The sequence below is a fragment of the Cydia pomonella genome, chromosome 11, assembly GCF_033807575.1.
Source record: "Cydia pomonella isolate Wapato2018A chromosome 11, ilCydPomo1, whole genome shotgun sequence".
NCBI lineage: Eukaryota > Metazoa > Arthropoda > Insecta > Lepidoptera > Tortricidae > Cydia > Cydia pomonella.
In genome coordinates, this window is record NC_084713.1 from 22,143,610 (window position 1) to 22,163,323 (window position 19,714).

The 19,714-nt window shown below is 34.8% G+C and overlaps 1 protein-coding gene across 1 annotated transcript; it reads left to right on the top strand.

The window, feature by feature from the left end:
* The first annotated feature begins 894 nt into the window (after nucleotides 1–894).
* Nucleotides 895–19,653, top strand: LOC133522524 (protein takeout-like). The gene is made up of 5 exons (XM_061857886.1): nucleotides 895–1,051; nucleotides 9,177–9,396; nucleotides 16,623–16,750; nucleotides 17,542–17,694; nucleotides 18,966–19,653. The coding sequence occupies exons 1-5, from the start codon at nucleotides 997–999 to the stop codon at nucleotides 19,115–19,117; spliced, it is 708 nt and encodes a 235-aa protein (XP_061713870.1). The 5' UTR covers nucleotides 895–996; the 3' UTR covers nucleotides 19,118–19,653.
* The last annotated feature ends 61 nt before the right edge of the window (nucleotides 19,654–19,714 follow it).

Here is a 19,714-nt window from a genome sequence, read left to right on the forward strand (position 1 = left end):
TAACAAATTAGTAGTTTAAAAAACACTAGAAAAATACGCTTATGATACGATATTCCATCATGGAATGCCAGTGCCTATCTTCCGGCTTCATCATCAGACCTTGAAACCTAATCGTGGTTAAAATTCATTACAAGACTTTTCTAACAAATCTAAACACAGCTATGATACGATGTGCACGATGTTCCATCATGAAGTTCCAGTTCATATCTTCCGGCTCCATCATCAGATCAGTTCGACGGTACCATATTATTGTGTTGTCATCAGAACTACATACAGCTGCCAATTTTCATGACGCTACGATCCTTGGAAGATGTTTAAATTAGTTACCTTAGATTCCATTACATAGTTACATACAGGTCGACCTAATAAAAGCGTGGTAAAAATATTAATACAATATCAATTCATATTAAATTAAATTAAATGTCACAGTTATAAAATAGGTATAAAGTCAACATAAATTGAATACATAATAAATTATTTTTTGCTATATTTTTACCGGAATATAGCGACATTTCTATTAAAAGTTCTTTCAGTTTGTGTGCAAACTTGTCATTCGAGGTTCTGAGGCTGGCGGGTAGTCGTTCATATAAGGATGGGCCGATCTATATAGCCGATATATAAATGTACATGCCGATGCCGATGTATAGATAAACAAAAATACATCCGTAAGTGACATTGAATGAAAATATTCATAACTCAGGAACAAAAAATATTAGTAAAAAAACACCCGCTTTGAGCCTTGGACCTCGTACGCAGGGTCACCTCCTTGCTTAGGAGGCCGTCACTAGGCTTCAATTCTAATGATAAACTCATAATTTATGTTTTTTTTTATTACGACTAATATAGATATTGACCGCTAGCTCTGAGTGTACAGATCGTCTCGTTACATCTGTAATGACAGTAGTTAGCGCCGTATAAAAAGAGGCGGCGCGCGCGCAGCCTCCAAGACATTGTTTACTCGCGTCGTATCGTTAAGGTGTTAGGTAAAAATAAATCATGAAGTTCCTGATCGTTGTTTGTGTATTGGTGTGCGGTGCGAGTGCTAATGTTGGTAAGATATAATAGTAATTACTTTTTTTTTAACATTATATTTTATATAAAATATTACATCGTATTTGCGTTCAAACTTCCAACTGATTATAAATATACATACCATTTGACGTTTATTGAACTTAATGCATGCCTGCAAATCATTTATTTCAAAAATTACAAAGTGGTAAATTCTATAATTAATAATGTAACCTAATAAAAACTAATTCACATAAAAATAATCCATTAATTAACAATATTAATAAACATCAACTTCATCAACAAGTCACTTAAAAACCTTTACCTTTTACATTTAAAATGTTATTGTACTTTCCGTAAGTTTGTCTCTCTTACATGTTCGCTTTATTAGAGCCTTTTTTTGTTAGAGCCTTTTTTTGTTAGAGCCTTTTTATGTTAGAGCTTTTTTTTTGTTTTTGAACTATACTTAGTTTCTGGAAAGGGGCCATGGAACCAAAATCTAGACCCGAAAAACAAGGAAAAACATGACAACGATATAAGACACTAAAACATGTAGTAAACATGTTCTTTATGTAAAAACCGGGCAAGTGCGAGTAGTCGGACTCACGCACCAAGGGTTCCTTACCATTACTCAAAAAACGGCAAAAAATATTTATTTTACTCCGTATTTTGTATTTGTAGTTATAGCGGCAACAGAAATACATTATCTGTGAAAATTAGCAGACAGACCGACAGATGGAGAGTGGAGTCTTAGTAATAGGGTCTCGTTTTTAGGGTTCCGTAGCCAAATGGCAAAAAACGGAACCCTTATAGATTCGTCATGTTTACCCTTTGGGTACGGAATCCTAATACAATTTTATTCTGTTTTTAGTATTTGTTGTTATAGCGACAACAGAAATACATAATCTGTAAAAATTTCAACTGGCTGACTATCACGGTTCATGAGATACAGCCTGGTGACAGACGGACGGATGGACAGCGGAGTCTCAGTAATAGTATAGGACCCGTTTGACCCTTTGGGTACGGAACCCTAAAAAAGGCTTACTTAATAATTCTGACAATACCGATTCAGCTGATGATACTATATTACTAAAGATTAAAAAAATACGGCAATCATGAAAATTTCTGACGTCTAGTCCTACTTCCGAAGATATTTAAGAAAAATAAATATAATGTATATATTAACGTTAATTTATGCGCCATAACTGCAAAATAAATATTCTTCGGAGATGTTCTAAGAACAATGGTGATGTATAAATACTGAAAAATCTATAAACTTGTCAACTGAATAATTGAAGTCTCCTGATTGTTTACAATGCTTAGGTAATTAAAAAATATACTCACTCATGGTTAGAGTTCCATAAATTTACACGTAAATATGTGCAGTTAACTAAATTTACACATAAATATGCACAGTTAACTGAATTTACACATGAATATGTGCAGTTAACTGAATATACACATAAATATGTGCAGTTAACTTAAGCAGCTTTTTGGCTCTTGTTTATGGTAAAATGTTGCCAGCGATTAAAACTGATGGTAAATACATGTTTTACAGGATTTGTCCATACCATCCCATTACTGGTGCCTGTTTTATTATAGCGGTGTCTACTATAGGTACTTTAATATTCTATTCTTAAGTCGAACAAAAAGGTAACTTATATTAAATACTTAATTTTTAATACATATTCGTATTAATTCTATATTTAACTGTTACTTTTTCTATGAAATTCCATTTCGAAAGAAAACTTTTTCTTCAAACTAAATGTTAACAAATCACTTTGATTTGCACATTTATTATATAAAAATAAAACTAAAAAGTTTGGCCCCTTTGTCATGCTGGCAGTATTTCCCTACTCTTTACATTTTAAATTAAATTACATCTAACATTTTTGCAAAAAACAACACAATAGGTGGAAAACTCCTACAGGCAGTTGCATCACTAAACTACCTATTTACATTAATCAACAAAGAATGAAGAAAGCCTTCAAAAGTATTACAGTTATTGCCAATAGTTGTTTGTCTGTTAAGGTATTTTCTGACATTGTTAGGTCGCCATCTGTTACTCTGGAATGTTTAGTATTGTTACCGTTGGCAATATTGTGTTTGCCGGGAATATTCCGTTCGGCAATATTTGCAAGAAATTGTATTTTTTTTTGGCAAAGGAACAACATTATGATTTATGTCGAAATCTATTTATTTTCGATTGTGATGCTATGTCACAGTTGTAAAGTACATACGATATAAACAAGTTAATCGGAAATACATATTGTGCGAAATAAACACTGTATATCTACTTGTCTCTAAGCTGAAAAGGTTGAGTTTTTAAACCGCTGAACCGATTTAGCTAAAATTTTGTTTGACAAGGAGAGGGCATGGTCTGGGAAACTCACTTTGGGACCAGACTCCGTATAATAGTAGTCCTCCACTAGGATGTTCAAACCTTTAAATAAAAGTGCAGAATGGCCAGTTACTTCAGAGAAATAAACCCTTAAAATTTCACATGTAGCTTATATACTAGTAATTTTATCACCGCGCCAGCGTCTTCATAGTGTAGTCGGTTATGTACCTGTTTGTCGCGTGGACGCTTGAGGTTCGAGTCTCACTCTCGACAAATTTTTTTTTTCTTTTTCAATTAATTATTTTTAATATCAAATAGATTTAATCAGAATACAATATTGATAAATGTTAAATTATTTATTTATTTATATTAGGGTAAAGGCACCTATTACCGTGGTAGTTAAGGAACTTTTCAAAAGAGATCAAAAAATTAAGGGTATCAATGCTGTCTAACAGCCAGGAATATTTTTTTTTCATCAGAGCATTTAATGAACTTTCCGTTTCACACGTTTTTGGATTCATTTTGGGTTATTATATGTATTAAAATATTTTTTGAAGCCAAAATGACCAAATCTTCTATTACCGTGGCAAGGGACAGGCTGTGATTCTATTATCGCGAATTGAGCTTTCATTACCGAGGGTACAATTGGCATGATTTTTCTGCACTCGTTAATAGAAACCAAACTCAAAATTCGAAACCTAATACCGAGGGTTAAAACAATAATAACGACGTCGGTTCTGTATATTATTTTTGTGTCATTAAGTTTAATAATGACACAAAAATAAAAAATAAAACTATAGGAGTATGTTTAAAAATAAGAGATATATTCGAAGAGATTATAATTACACTTTGGCACAATCAAATACTATTAAATAGTTAACTTACCAAGTACCCACGAGTACCTGTATAACAAGTTATAAGTTGAATTTATTGTTAGTAAAGTTTTACTAAGGACGTATATGACAAATAGGCCTGCCTGTTATTAAATAAAGTAATTTTTAAATGCTATAAAGATTGATAAGAATTTGTCTTACTGACATAATTAGCTGCACAAAAAAAAAACAAGTAAGTAACATTTTCTCATAAGGCACAGCGTAAATTATATTCGAAATTTTATAAGCTGGACGTTTACCACCTGAGTGACAGTTTACCACAGTGAAATGGTAAACGTGCACCTTATAAAATTTCGACTATATATAAAAACATGATTTTTTTTATTTCTAATATTTTTGATAAGGTAATTAAGTTAAATAAAGTCTCTCACATATTATGTGTTATAATTTATCCGTTTATAACTAACAAATCACAGTACTTTTCTTATTGCTGATTCTTATAGCTAAAAAAAATCATGTGTGAGATTTTGGACTACTGTATAAATAAAATTATATAAAAAAAAAATCTAATCGGAATTGTCCGGCAGTTGGGTACCCTTCCTTGTCAGAGTAATAACTGAATCAGAAAACAGAAGAATTTAAATCTGATAATGATAACTGAAGTCTAAATTTTATCAACGAAATCTGTACTTGCGGTACCCTAAATGCGATATTTCAATACAATACCAAATAGTCACTCGGTAATAGATAACTCTTTAAGAGCCTATTACCGACCCATTCGATATTTCTCTGGGTCGGTAATAGATTTCTATACATTCTATTACCGAGGGTACTCTGATCATACCATCGGTAATAGGCTTAATTTGGAGTTTAATCAAACCTAATTCCGACCCATAAAAAGAATAAAACACAGATGGTTATTCAAATCAAATCAAACACGTATATAACAAGCTTCTTTTAAAGACAAAATCACATAACTGGCAAGTAAATTTTAGGTTTTAACTCAAAATAAAAAAAAGTTGACAGATTAAGGGTTCCCATAGAAACAAGGAAATCGGTGCTGAAGTTTTTGTTAAAAAATAAGGGTTAGTTGAATACTTTCCATACCACGGAAATAGCTCTTTAATAGCGTGAATAGATCAAGATTGGAATAAATAAAAGAAATTATAAAATTGATAATTTGTACCAAAACTAAAGAGTAAATAACAAAACTACCACTTTTTCTATTACCGTGGCATACCACGGAATTACTTACCATAGAAGTAGTTGGCGCCTATCACCGCTGTATTTTATTTTCAATTTTAAACGTATTTCCCGGTCAAAAACTAAGTTAAAAGTAATTCAAAATCGTGTAGAAAACAATACACAACCTCTTAAAAGGCATTGCACTAGTTTATTTGCCATAACTATTACGTAAAACACTAAGTAAGATTGGAGTGCACTTACCTGTGGTGTCACGCGTCTGTATGGAAGAACCGGTTCTTGCGCCGCCGTCGCACAAACTGACGAATCGCGAGTTTTTTGTTACACTCACACAAATGCACACTAATGGGCACAATAGACCAATGAATGAGCTTGTTTTGTGTATTCTTTATTTCTTAGGGAATAGATCTATTTGCTTGCAAAATGCATATTTGTAAACACCGCGGTGTTAGACGTCGATTTTGATACCCGCGTTAATAGCCGCCGTTACCCTAACTACTTTTCCAATTATTGTATTCTGATTGAATCTATTTGATTTTAAAATAATTAATTGAAAAAGAAAAAAAAATAGTCGAGAGCGAGACTCGAACCTCGAGCGTCCACGCGGCAAACAGGTTCGTAACCGACCACACTATGAGACGCTGTCGCCGGTAGTAAAATTACTAGTATATAAGCTACATTTGAAATTTTAAAGGTTTATTTCTCCGAAGTAACTGGCTGATGAAGTTATAAGGGCTTGTGCACAAATCACGCGAGGTTTTTTCGGCTAATTTTTGACCCCCCTTCCCCCTTGGTGATATTTGGTGAGGTTTTTGGCTAACCCCTCCCTCCCCCATATAACCTCACATGTACTTTAAAAAAAATCATTTGACCTAATTTTAAGATAAACAGTATCTTATAGAGTAAATCTTATTTAGACTCACTATTTTAAAGTGAAACCGAGAAAAAGTATGTGATATATATTTTTTCTTAGTTTCGTTCACTATAGAAAAATACACGTGAGGTCTCCTTATACCCCCCCTTCCCCAACGTGATCTGTCGTGATTTTTTCGTGACCCAGCCCCCCACCACCCCTTTTTAACCTCGAGTGATTTGTGCACAAGCCCTAAGCAGAAGCCAGTAATCCATAAAAAAACTGCAACGCACGTTTACAAATTAGTATAATATAATATAAAATATTTCGGCCTAAAAAAGAACAATGCCTTTCTTTAGTTTCTTTCTCAACTTTAACTTAGTTAAAAGACCACTTTACCATAATAGGGGGTATTAGGTACTGCAATGTTCTGCCGCCAGAGTGCAGTACTAGCACCTATAGTAAACCATAGACTAACTTATACACACTATGCCTTAACTATTTAACTCTGCTTAGGGGACGCCACTAGTATAATCCATCACAATCTGAGAATCTACCTCGAAACAAGAAAATCGAAATTTCGTTGTCTAATCTCTCTATCACTCTTGCATATTAGAGCGACAAAGAGGTAGTTAACTAAATTTTTATCGCATTTCGCATAGGTGACATACGACCTGTAAGCTGTCAACTATCGAAAATTCGCTGTCAAGAACAAACAAAGGTTCTCGAATATTTGGATTGTACATGCAGAGTGACCTTAGCCATTGGACAAACCCTGAAATCCCACGTAGGGTTACTTCTCAGGAATGCTCTGACGTTAATATTTTTTTAATTAGAACAAAAGATAAAAAAAAAAAAAAAAATTCGAACAAAAGTTATTTGCAATAACCGACAACAAAAAGAAACACACTGTGTTAATCTTTGGCAGGGTTTTTGACAATTTGTTCGAAATATTTGATAATGATGACATTTTTCAAAAGTCAGAAACTTTATTAGTGTCATAAATAAAGAAGTTAATCAGAGAGGTCGAATAAGGTTCCATACTATTCTTTTAGGATATTACCTTAGGAGCTACTAACACATACAGGCTGCTCCAAAGTAAAAAATGGTAATTTATTAATTTCTTCGAAACCGCTACAGCGGTTGTTATGATACTTTGTACACTGGTTCTAAATATCAGGCCAAACATAAAAGTTTAGGTGCGGGAAAAAATGAGAATAACAAGAAAAACATAAAACAAGTACAAGCTACATACTAAAAACTAATAAATATATACATAGATGTACTAATTTAATGTATTTATTGACAATACAACATATTTTTATTATATGATATATTTTTATTACTTTCTTCACCTTGAGCTCTAAGGATTTATAAAGATTTATGGCACCTTTCTGAATGCTAATTGATCTACGGTTTATTGTTGTTTTTTATAGCTACATAATAATATATTAACAACAACGAGCGAAAAATATCTGGGACACCGAGTTGAGTATATGTAAAAACTCAAAAATACGCATTTTCCCAGAGATAAGACCTCGCTAGATCGATTTTTCGCCCTCGAGAACTAGAGATGCAACGAAAAGTGGCTTGGCCGAATACCGAATACCGAATATTCGGCGGAGCCATCGGCTGAATAGCCGAATATTCGGCCGCCGAATAATCGGCAAGAAGTTTTACCTAAAATTATATAAATTCGAACGCGCGCGTGCATACGCTGTGGAAGTTGCAACTTATTTCTCGCTGTAGGCAGTCTTTGATAGAAATTGCGCTTATTCTCCATGACATTGCGGTGCGTTAGATTTCGTCGTGTGTAAGAAAAATATTACGTATTATTTTTCTCATCTTTTTGTAAATCTATGTCTGACTTGTAGTTTGTTACTTTTTATACCCCTCGTTTGCCGTTATCTACGTGTTAACGTACTATTCGGTATTCAGCCGAATACTACGCCACTATTCGGTATTCGGCCGAAATTGTGGCCGAATAGGCCGAATAATGGCCGAATATTCTTGCATCTCTATACGAAAACCCCCATATAGCAAATTTTGTTGGCATGTAGAGGCTGATGTAGAGCTTCATAAATAATTCATAAGTCAGGCAGCTGTGTCTTGTCGACATGACAAGTCTGTTAATACATAACAAAAATTAGGCACAGATTTGTCTGCCGGAAATCTGTCCGGATATACTTACTTTGGATTGGTGGGCCAGACACTGACATTTTTATCACTTGTCACTATGCCTGTCACGTTCGCACTTACATACTTGTTAGAACGTGACAGGCGACAGGCATAGTGTCAAGTGATAAAATGCAACCGTGCTAGGTGTGCAAGACAATCTTATATCGACAAATGCCAAATGAAAAGAAAAAGCCTATCGGGATGACAGATCCGTCTTGGCTAGGCCCATGTTCAGCCAAGTGTAAAAATATGAACGCACACATCTTGCTCAAAATGATCTTCCATATCGCTTATGTCGGCTAATTAAGAACTATAGGACATACAGATTGGGCAAATACTTCATTAGGTTTTTAAATTTTAACTATATTAAGTGCAAAAATTATTAAATAATAAGAAATATACGGAAGATAATTTCTGCCAAATGTAGCTCCTCTAGCAGCAAGCAATTTTTTCTCAAAATGGTTGTGTTGTTTAAAACAGGTTATTTGCTAGATTAATTTCGAGAAACAGTTACAGTGGCACCCAAATTCCCCAAATTTTGCTCCTGACTTATTTCTGTAGGTGCTATCTAAAATGACGTGTCTATGCTAACAAGCTGATGAAATTTAAATAGTTAAAACCGATCATTCATCACCAGACATAAGATTCCGTGGGGCAAAAGTAAGTTGCATCCATATTTTTACACTTGACACATAAACAACGCTAACCTTGCTGTCTACTAGAAGTTTTTCTCGATAACATTTTAAACTCTTCCTTCCAGCGCCGTTCTTGACAGCCTGCAAGCCGTCAGACACAGCCTGCCTGTTAGCCTCAGCAAAGAAGGCGATCCCCTTCGTTGTGGCCGGGGTCCCAGAGCTAGGTCTACAGACCCTGGACCCCATGACCATCGACAAAGTGGGGTCGCGCGAGGCAGGTCTCCAACTTGACATGAGAGACACCACTGTTAAAGGGCTGAAGAACTGTGAAGTTCCCAATTTCAAGTAAGTTTTTTATACATAATACGACCAGTGCGCGCGGAGACTGCACCATGCAGGTTTGTCATGTTACAAGTTAAGTTTTTTATACATACACATAAATTTTATGGGCACATTATGTATGCAATTTTGCGGCTGGGTGCACAGTCAAAGGAATTTAATTTCTGTTCAGTGACAGTCAAGATGACATTGACAGCCACTAGGGATTTTATAATATTGCTAGAGTCAAACCAAGATATAGAGCGCCATATTGATAGTCACGCCTCGTGATTAATTGCTTTCTGTTTTTCTCATTAATATTGTTTAAAGTGTAATAACTATAGCTTATTGTACAGTAAACTAATTTGGCAGTGTGCAGTGAATGGAGAATTAATCTTGAAACGCGTTTTACCACCATTTTGGAGTCAATGACCGGTAGTCCACGTGCTCCTTGTAAAGTCCAGCTATCGCTTTACAAGAGCTGATAGAATCACTGTACACTGTCTTGTACTAACCTTACAATTTTAGTCGTATTTAAAGCTCCTAAGACTTTGATACTGGCGAAATAGTTCCACTGGACTGAAGCCTTAATTTAAAAAAAAGAAGAAGAACTGCTGACAGCTGGACACTTTTGCAACAGTTAAATCCACACTCCATACGTCAAATATTTGGTCTAGATACGATTGTTAAAACAAAGACGTCACTTTTGACACTGACATATCCGGTGTATATTGTAAAGGGATACGGTCTATCTGAGGTGCGGAATGTAAAGGCTTGAAGTAGATTTCTGATAATTTATAATAATATGGGCAATAACATACTTCAAACAATACCTATGAGGCTTAGAATCCGAAGTGGTAACAGATCATAAGGCGATTCATTGTGAAAGCGGCAAGCATCAACGATAATCGATATTTGTATTATACTGATTTGAAGAAAAAATATTATTATAGATTATCAGAAATCTACCTCGAGCGTTTACATTCCCCACCTCAGATAGACCGTATCCCTTTACAATATTGTATCTAGACCTAATATTTGACGTATCTTAAAGTTCGAATCGGGCCGTGTGTACTTGTTGCAAGAGCACAACAACTTTCCTTCTATAACTTGAAAAAAAAAATTTTTTCGGAAAATTTTCCTCCTGTGAATATTGCAAATGAACAATTCAGAACAATTAATTCATAAAACGGATCGTATAATTTTGTGCTAAAGGTTATTTTCTAATAAGACCCGATTAGCAACAGGAGCCATGACTTTTATACTTATCTTAATATACAGTATTAGTTACAATAATTATCTGTATGGCATTACATAGATACGTAATTATTATAGCGTGTACAGGCCCTTAAGGAAAACGTTTCTTAAATTGGTCTACTATCCAATGACAGTCCTTCAATAGTTATGCAATAATGACGTTACTAGGATGCTTGCTGTAAATTGGGTATAAAAAATGAAAGAATTACAATGGCAGCTGTTTATTATACCTCAATTATACATTATTACAGTAACCAGTTCCTTGTATTGTTGTTAAGTACGTAGCCTTTTTCTATTTCATCCTAGATGGACGTGAACTAATTATAATTGACATGAGAAGTGCTTTGAAAAAACATTGTGTTTTTTGTGAAGGTAATTTTGAAAATAAAGAGTAACCCGAATACATAGAACCAGGTAAGAAGGCAAGGAAGATAAAAGTGATATTTTAAACGTCAAACTTCCACGAAACTCTTGTTAGGCTAATCTCAGTTATATTGTTGAACCATTTTCTTATTCCGAATTATTGTAACATGTCATAATAGTTATTGACTCTTGCTATTCTCTAGTGAATATAGTTAAAGTGAATCACATTTAAATGCTTTAAATGTGATTCACTTTAACTATTATAAAACGATCATAATTGGGTTTTTTATTACTGACTCAATCTATACGAGTTAAAGTTTTAATCGCTTCAATAAATGTTCCCCTATTCTGGTTAAATTAATGTTACCACAAAACCTTTATCAAAAGATTTAATATAGTTGCGGTTATTATTGGAATTTAATAATGCTCGTTAGAGTTAAATAAAACTTAGAACGGACAGAAATAGGTACAGTCAACATCAATAGTAGCGGATAAAATAAAGCGCCAAAAGATAATCCAGATAACTTTTCCGAATATACTTAAATCTCTAATTTATGTTGTGAAGTATATCTTTTGCCGTCTTAATTGTTCTACATATAGAACCATCACATTTTGTTATGCTGTTACATAATGGTAGATACTTTTGACACCTTGATTGATCCGCTACTTTTGATGCTGACTGTACAACAGGTTATTTAAACCGCCACAAGAAAATCTACAAGTTCCGCCCGTGGGGAAGACTTCAAGTGTAGTTTGAAGGTAGTCGTTGAGGACTTGGTAAAGCTCATGTGGCACGCCTGGAGTGCAGACGTCCATAAACTTCGGCAATGCGTGTATACTCTAGGACCAAAACATAGCGTAGGGTGGCAGGCGGCAGGGTGGAAGGACTGACAAGACGAAACATGCGATGTGGTCAGTTTTGGGTGGCTATGAGCACCTCCTCGACACGTTGAAGGTAAGTATTACAAGCTTTTATTTAACTTGCAATGTACCTATGCATGTACGAGTCAAATCTTGCAAGTTAAATTTGACCTCCTTCCCGGTTTCCGATGATGCTGAAAATTTGCATACATATGTAAGTCGGATGACAATGCAATATTATGGTATCATCGAGCTGATCTGATGATGGAGACAGGAGGTAGCCATAGGAACTCTGTGATAAAACAACGCAATCTACCTGTGTTTGGGGTTTTTAGAATTGTATCGAGGAGTATTAGTATGTGCAATAAAGTGACATACATACATAATGTATGTCACTTTATTGCACATAAACAGGTTAACATAAAACAAACAAAATAAAACAAAAGAAATTTTATGAACAAAGGCGAACTTATCCGTAAAAGGGATCTCTTCCAGCTAACCTTTATTATCAGCAACTTAGTTTCCTCCTAGAAAAGTACTAACTTATAGTTTATTTATTTATTTAAACTTTATTGCACAATATAACAAATAAAGTACAAGTGGCGGACTTAATGCCTAAAGGCATTCTCTACCAGTCAACCATCAGGCTAAACAGAAACAGTAGCAGGTGCAGGCATTAAACAAAAAAAAATACCAGAATAAGTAACTTAAAACAAGCAATATAGCGATAAATACGTGCGATAAATAGGTACGAGATCTATAGTTATTAGTGGAATGATTATAAGCAGGGCCCGTACTTTTCATGCCGTTGACAGAAAAATTACGTCACGCTACATAGAGTATGATTCCAATTAATATTTTCGTAATAATTAATCATTTATCAATCTCTTTAGGTAAGTTATACAAATACTTGACAATGAGTACAGAAACGTCTAACTGACTTTCATTTTATTGTCACTCAAATAAATAATAGATTATTAATTTATTAAATAATACATATTTTAGATTTTTAACAGCGTAACAAGCTTTTATTCTCGTAACAAGTATTTATTTTGATACCCGTCAATAAGTAAGTTATCTAAATTTGTAGTATTGTAAAACAACTCCCTGTATGTTAAATTACGTCATTTTTGCGTCAACGGCATGAAAAGTACGGGCCCTGATGATAAGATTAAATAGGGGTTAACTCTTGCAAGTTTTCCTGTTGTAATTTTATAAGATGAGGGGGTAAGCAATAGCCGTGACTGCAGATATTGTTCACGATTAAGTTAATATCATAATAACAATTAATTTGTTGCACATCATAAAAGAAAAAAACTCTATTAGCATCATAGCTTAAGAGCATTGCTCTTGTCGGTGGAGTAATCGCTAATCTTTTTTTCCTTGTGTTAATCTTTTAATTTCCTCATACGGCGTAATAACATCATGCTCCCATATATATGTATGGCTCATGCGGCGGTGGGGGGTTTTTATAATTTATTGTATTTCTATAAGTGAGAACCTGTAATTGGCTCTGTAATTCTATTGGAAGTTCTAGATATATATAGCGCTGTTGGTTTTCCATATACTAAAATAAAAATAAATAAATATATTTGTGATACATTCATACATTCATGTCAAAAAGAATAGACTGCGGTCTACGCTTTTCCTAAACATCCTAGAAGGCAGGATTGACAAGACAAGAGACAGGAAAACCTAGATTTATTAATGTTATTATGTAACTTTTTACTTGTCTGAGATACTTATTAACTTTTATGTCGTTTAATAAATCAGCAACAGCTACAAAGTTATGGAAGGTGGAGATAAGGAACGAAATCTCCATGTACCAAAAAGTGTCATCAAAAAACTTTAAATAGGTGGCGCTACAATACCTAGAGTACTTGAACAAAAAAAATCAAATCATAGACAGCGCAATTCACTCCGTCAATAACGTCTAGGTTCTTAGCTACTCTAGCGCTACTCTGGAGAGATTTGGAACTATTATTTATAGCTGACAGCTGGACACTTTTGCAACAGTTCTACCATAAGAGATGCCACTCCTCTTCAAAGTGTAGCTTATTCGACAGTGACGTCATATGTCTGTGTTCCATATAAACTTCAATTTGAGGAATCGAATTTGAGTAGTGGACCCGGGTACGTCCTTAAACTACGTCCAAAAGAGAGGTATGGGCATTGTGGATTTCATCTCGCTTTGTGTGGTAGGGCACAGCCAGTGGATGTCATTCCAGATCTAGAGCAGAGCCCAACTGGGGAAGTACCTCCACCTTACAGAAAACCGCAGCCAAATAACACTAGACCCTACTCATAGTGTTGTGTTCCTGTCGGTGAGTAAGGTTGCCAGAGCTCAACGAGGGGAACTCTGGAGTTGCAGGCGTACATAGGCTACGGAGACTGCTTACCATCAGGCGGGCCGTATGCTTGTTTGCCACCGACGTAGTATTAAAAAAAATCGATTTTACAATTCGAAAACATTAAGTTGACTATCACTGAAAGTGGGTCATTGTTTACCTAGGTAGGTACGACAAGTGTGTCGAGCGAAAAAATACTGTTAAAAGTATCAAATGACTGGCCGCGTAGCCAACGTTACAACATTCACGCTCCGTAGCGTATTGTAGCTATCTCTCTCTTTCACTCTTCCATATTAGTGCGACGGTGACAGTTGCGTTTCGTTCGCCACGGACCGTGAACGATATGCACGTTGGCTACGCGGCCTGTATAGTCACGTCTGAAAATATCGGTACGAAAAATGTGCCAAAAATATGTATACACTACCTTAATATATGGGCGATAAAGTCGTGTATACATATTTTTGGCACATTTTTCGTATCGATATTTTCAGACGTGACCGTATGTGTCCACATTCATGTTATTTTGAACAGTCAAATAGGTTAAGATAAAGTAAAGATCCGGAAACAGTGAAACAGGTGACTCTGCGGTTAGCGGTCGCCCGGCGTTTTGTCACGTACCTACGAGTACGTACCTGCATGACGTGTGGTAGTTAACGTCCGACGCGCTTGCGTACGTGACAGTTTGGTGTCAAAAACATGATATATACCTATGCTAACGTGTATGATTCGATCCAGAGTTTGTAAACAGTTATTTAGTATAGTAGGTACGGTCATCAGTACCTCTAGTGTAAATATTTTCGACAGCGAAACGTGACGTACGCGTTTGCGTTAAATGTCATTTTGTATGAGATTTTTGACTTTCCAAAACGTCCCGCTTGGCGCGCTGTTCAAAAACCCATACAAAATGAGACTTAACGCAAACGCGTACGTCACGTTTCGCTATCGACTAAATTTACACTAGGGGTACAGATAATTATATCGGAGCGGCCAAGGTGCTTACAAATATCTGAACACGCCTCTATTGTTAAGGCGTTAGAGTGCGTGTTCAGATGTTTTTGAGCATCTCGGCCGCACCGATATATCTTATGGCGACTGTACCTACATTTGTTTCGAGCTTCCTAATGACGAGGGCTAATCCGAAAGTTGTTAGTTGCTCCGGCTCTACTCATGCGATTAAAATTTTATTTATACTATTGTTAGGGATTTTTCAGTGCTTATTAAAGTGGTGTAAATACATTTAGAAAAATCTTATTTTTGTTTTTATTTTATTTTTATTTCGACGCGTCGAAGCCTAACCATCAGTCATGAAAATCAGTAATTGAGACTCCATATGTGCTGTCATTTTATAATATACAGTTTTGGTAAAAAAAACATAAGTTTTTTAGGTGCTACTAATGACGAATCTCGGCCGTTCTTTTACGTATAAATCGTTTTGATTGAGTAAATATATGATTTAATAGGTGTCAACAATGAGTCCTTTCATTAAAATAAAAAAATTGGAAATAGCAGAAGGAAGATAATAATTAGACCCGGGTAAATTTAAGTTCGATTTTCAAAGATCTCAATACGAAATTCATTTAATTGTGTCCAAAATTGCCTTTTTTTCTAAACAATTCGTAACTAAAAAACTTATATTAATTTAAAAAAAATTGATGGCCATAAGTAGCATTGAAATATCCCTCACAATAGTATAAATTTTTTTTTATCGCATGAGTAGAGCCGGAGCAACTAACAACTTTTGGATCAGCCCTCGTATATCGTAATAAACGTTTATCTACTTATCTATTATTGTAATTAAGTAGAAGAGGTACCTATCAATATCAAAAAATATGTTTATTTTCATGATTTAATAAAAAAATAACCTCCCCTTAATAAGAACTACTTCAAATTTTATTTGAAGCTATACAACACTAGAATACATGCTATTGCAAATCTAATAGTTTTACCTACCATACCAAGTACTTGATTTTGAGTATATTGATTGAAAAATATGCCCTAAAATCAACAAAAAAATTTAATTATTATAATTAACAGAATATAATTAGTGGTACCGTAGGGTCTCTATTGTTTCGCATATAGTTTTAAGTCATAATGTATTGTTTGTCCGCATTTTCGTTAGTCAAAATTTGGTTTTTCTCAGAAACGCGTAACTATTCAGGACTACCATAAAACAAACCTAACCTAACCTATCTATAGGATAACTTTACGAAAATCCTGAAAAGTTAACGGATTCAGAATTATGACAAATGTAAATCTGACGATCATTACATTATAACTTTCAATAATTATGTCAAACAAAGGGATCCGGGTACTGTACAATCATATCAACAAAGCAAATTCGGTGGGCGTATTGCTTTACGCCCACCGAATTTTGTACAAAAAAGTAGGTAGTAAAGTAACTAACAACAGAAATTATCGTTCCAGACGCAATGGAAGAAGAATGAACTTGGATGTGAAATGTCCCAACCTCCAGCTGACTGGAGACTACACCCTCGGGGGCAAGCTGCTCATCCTGCCCATCGAGGGCAAGGGCAAATACAAGATCAGGATCCGTAAGTGCCTGCCGTTATATTATGGAGATGTTGTCACTGATAGAAATGTTTGCTATAACATTTGCGAAGGCATATATTTTTTTTTCTGGTTTCTCGACTTCTAGAGAATTTTATTTTTACGTATCACTTATAACCATAGCAAAATATTAAAAAAACATATTAATGTTGAATTTTTCGACTCTTTCCATGCATGACGCAGTAAAATAAACATTTTCAATTGGCAATATTTCACCATATTGGCACCTCACTAGCAACGGATTGAATTTATTATTATTAGCTTTTATGGGGGACAAATGAAATGTAAGATTTAAAAAAAAATGCGCCATAAAGCGCGTAGGAATGACTATTTAAAATCTTTCTCGGTTGTACCCTGGTAGCGGAAACGGGGTCCGAATTTGGCAACCTAATGCCAAGAATTGGCATTTGTTTTCAAAGTTGCTTGCTTCTACAGGTTAATTCATAAGTCGTCATACACGTCATCGTATACGTGTAAGTAATAATACTCTGAACGTTTAGTATAAACACTTGGGTGTCAGAATATTCAAAAATCTGACATGACTTACGTCAAATTAGGTACGGAAATACTACATAATCAGGCGGCATGAGCGAAGATGATATGTAAAGGAATTTCATACTGCCTTACATACCTAGGACTGTAAAGCAACCTTCTTTTGTTTTTTAACGACAAATTGTGACACAACGTCTTGGTATCCAACCATCAACTAGCTTCAGCTACAACTAGCTTTCACCAATGCTTTCACAACGGTATCTCAGTATTAATCCTTCCCCAGGTGACATCCTGGTGAAGCTCCAGATCGACACGGCCGATGTGGAGAAGAACGGAGATAAGTTCTGGAAGGTCGCTAACTGGAAGTTTACGACCGACATTCAGACCAACGTGCATTACGCCTTCCAGAACTTGTTCAACGGGAACCAGCAGGCTGGTAAGTCATCATCATCTTCCTGGCGTTGACCCGGTTTTTACCCACGGTTCATGGGAGCATGTTGTCCACTTGGCTAATCCCAAGAATTGGCGTAATAGTTTAGGGTCTGTTCGGAAAGAGAAGAGTCGAAATGTATTGAGCCTCATACATTCCACGACTCTCTTTCCGCACAGACTTTATAAGACAATGACTACGCAGATAAGGGTCCAATCGGAAAATTCGGTTTTTTAACTCTTAACTTTGGATCCATAGGAAAGACATGAACCTATTTTTTATTTATATTATATGTATTTTAGCTTCACTTTTGAGTGGCATTAACTGGAGACACTTCATTCGGTTCTTGTGTGTTTGTATGATTTAATTTCATGTCTTAATTATTTATATAAGAATTCAAGTCTTGGAGACCCTTTACGTCTCTAAAGATATTTTATTATTATTATCGTAGGGCTTTATCCTCGTTATAGGCATTTTACATTATAGTTTTTATATCATAGATCTATATCTAAGTTTAATAGCCAATCCCTGGCATCCGCTGTAAGCTCATAGAGTTCTTCAACTCTTCCAGCATACCGTCCGTAAAGATATTTTAATGATCGTTTTTTTTTTTCAACTCATATTTTATCTATGACATTTAGAGACTTTTATATCTCTAAAGAATTTTAGTATTTGGTGTTTGTATTTATTTATCATAGTTTTTTTTTGTATTTCAACATTTAGAGACTGTATACATCTCTAATAAAGTATCTAATATTGAATTGATTCCATATTTGTATTTGTATTTTGTCATTTTTATTGATTGTAAAAATTTGACATGTAAACGTGCCCCTATGGCCTAATTGCTGAATAAATCTTTGTTTGTTTATATTCCTATTTTCTGATTGCTATGTATGACGTAATGAGTAAAAAAATGTTTGTCGTGTCGTAATAATTATTATGGAAAAAGAAGTAGAAAGTATCTGGTCCCCAAATTGTATAATGAAATACCGTATGATATAAGGGAATGTAAATCATTTAGGATGTTTAAATGTAAATTGAAAACGTTTCTGTTAAACAAAATTAAATTACCACCACAATAAGCTATAAGATGTACCGTACTTACTTATTAATTAACTAGGCAATATGCTAACCCATCTGTATTCCCTCTGCCAACAAACTGTCTTGCAGTTTGGCAGAAGAAAACAAAATTGTAAAAGTAGGGTTTTTTTTTACCAGAATAAATGTTTTTTTTTTATGATTTATATGTTTAATTTATAACGTATTTCTTTCTCCAGCTGACACCATCCACCAGTTTGCGAACACCAACTGGAAAGAGATCTACAACGAAGTCGGCACGCCGGTCACCGCCGCCATTGTCAGCAGGATCGTCAAAGCCATAGAGAAAATGTTCGAGAAAGTGCCCGTCAAGGAAATCAACCTTGAATAGTTTAGTTACCAATTTTTATGATAGATGGCGCTGTAATGTCGGCTACATCGCGCTGTTAAGATTTTTACACAATTCAATAGAAAGCCAAACGTACGATTAAAGTTAGTGATTTCTTGACAACTTACTTCTTAGTTTTTGAATAAGTTTTAAATGAAGAGTCTTAGATATAATAAGTGCAGTTTAGTAACTAAGAAGCCGTTAAGGAGATCAATTGACTAGTTCATCTTAGTGATGTTATTTGACTTGGGCATGTGACAGAAGACGACGTGATATTGCCATACTACTGACTTAGTTTCTATTCTCATAATTAATTGACTTTACATAGAAATATCTATTTCTCACGCGGGGTTCCTGCCACAAAGGTTTTCCTTGTAAATAATTATTGTTTGTGGTTACTGTTAAGGATTTATAATGCAAGGAACGGAAAAATACTTGGATAATCATCTGTGTGTTATAATAATTTGTAAGTATTTGTAAAATAATATGGGAACAGTTTGCCATAAAATGTAATGAATACAAGATTTTAAATGAGGTAATTGTTGTATTATTAAATAGTTATTAAGTTACACGCCACTTATTTAACATTTAAGTTTCACA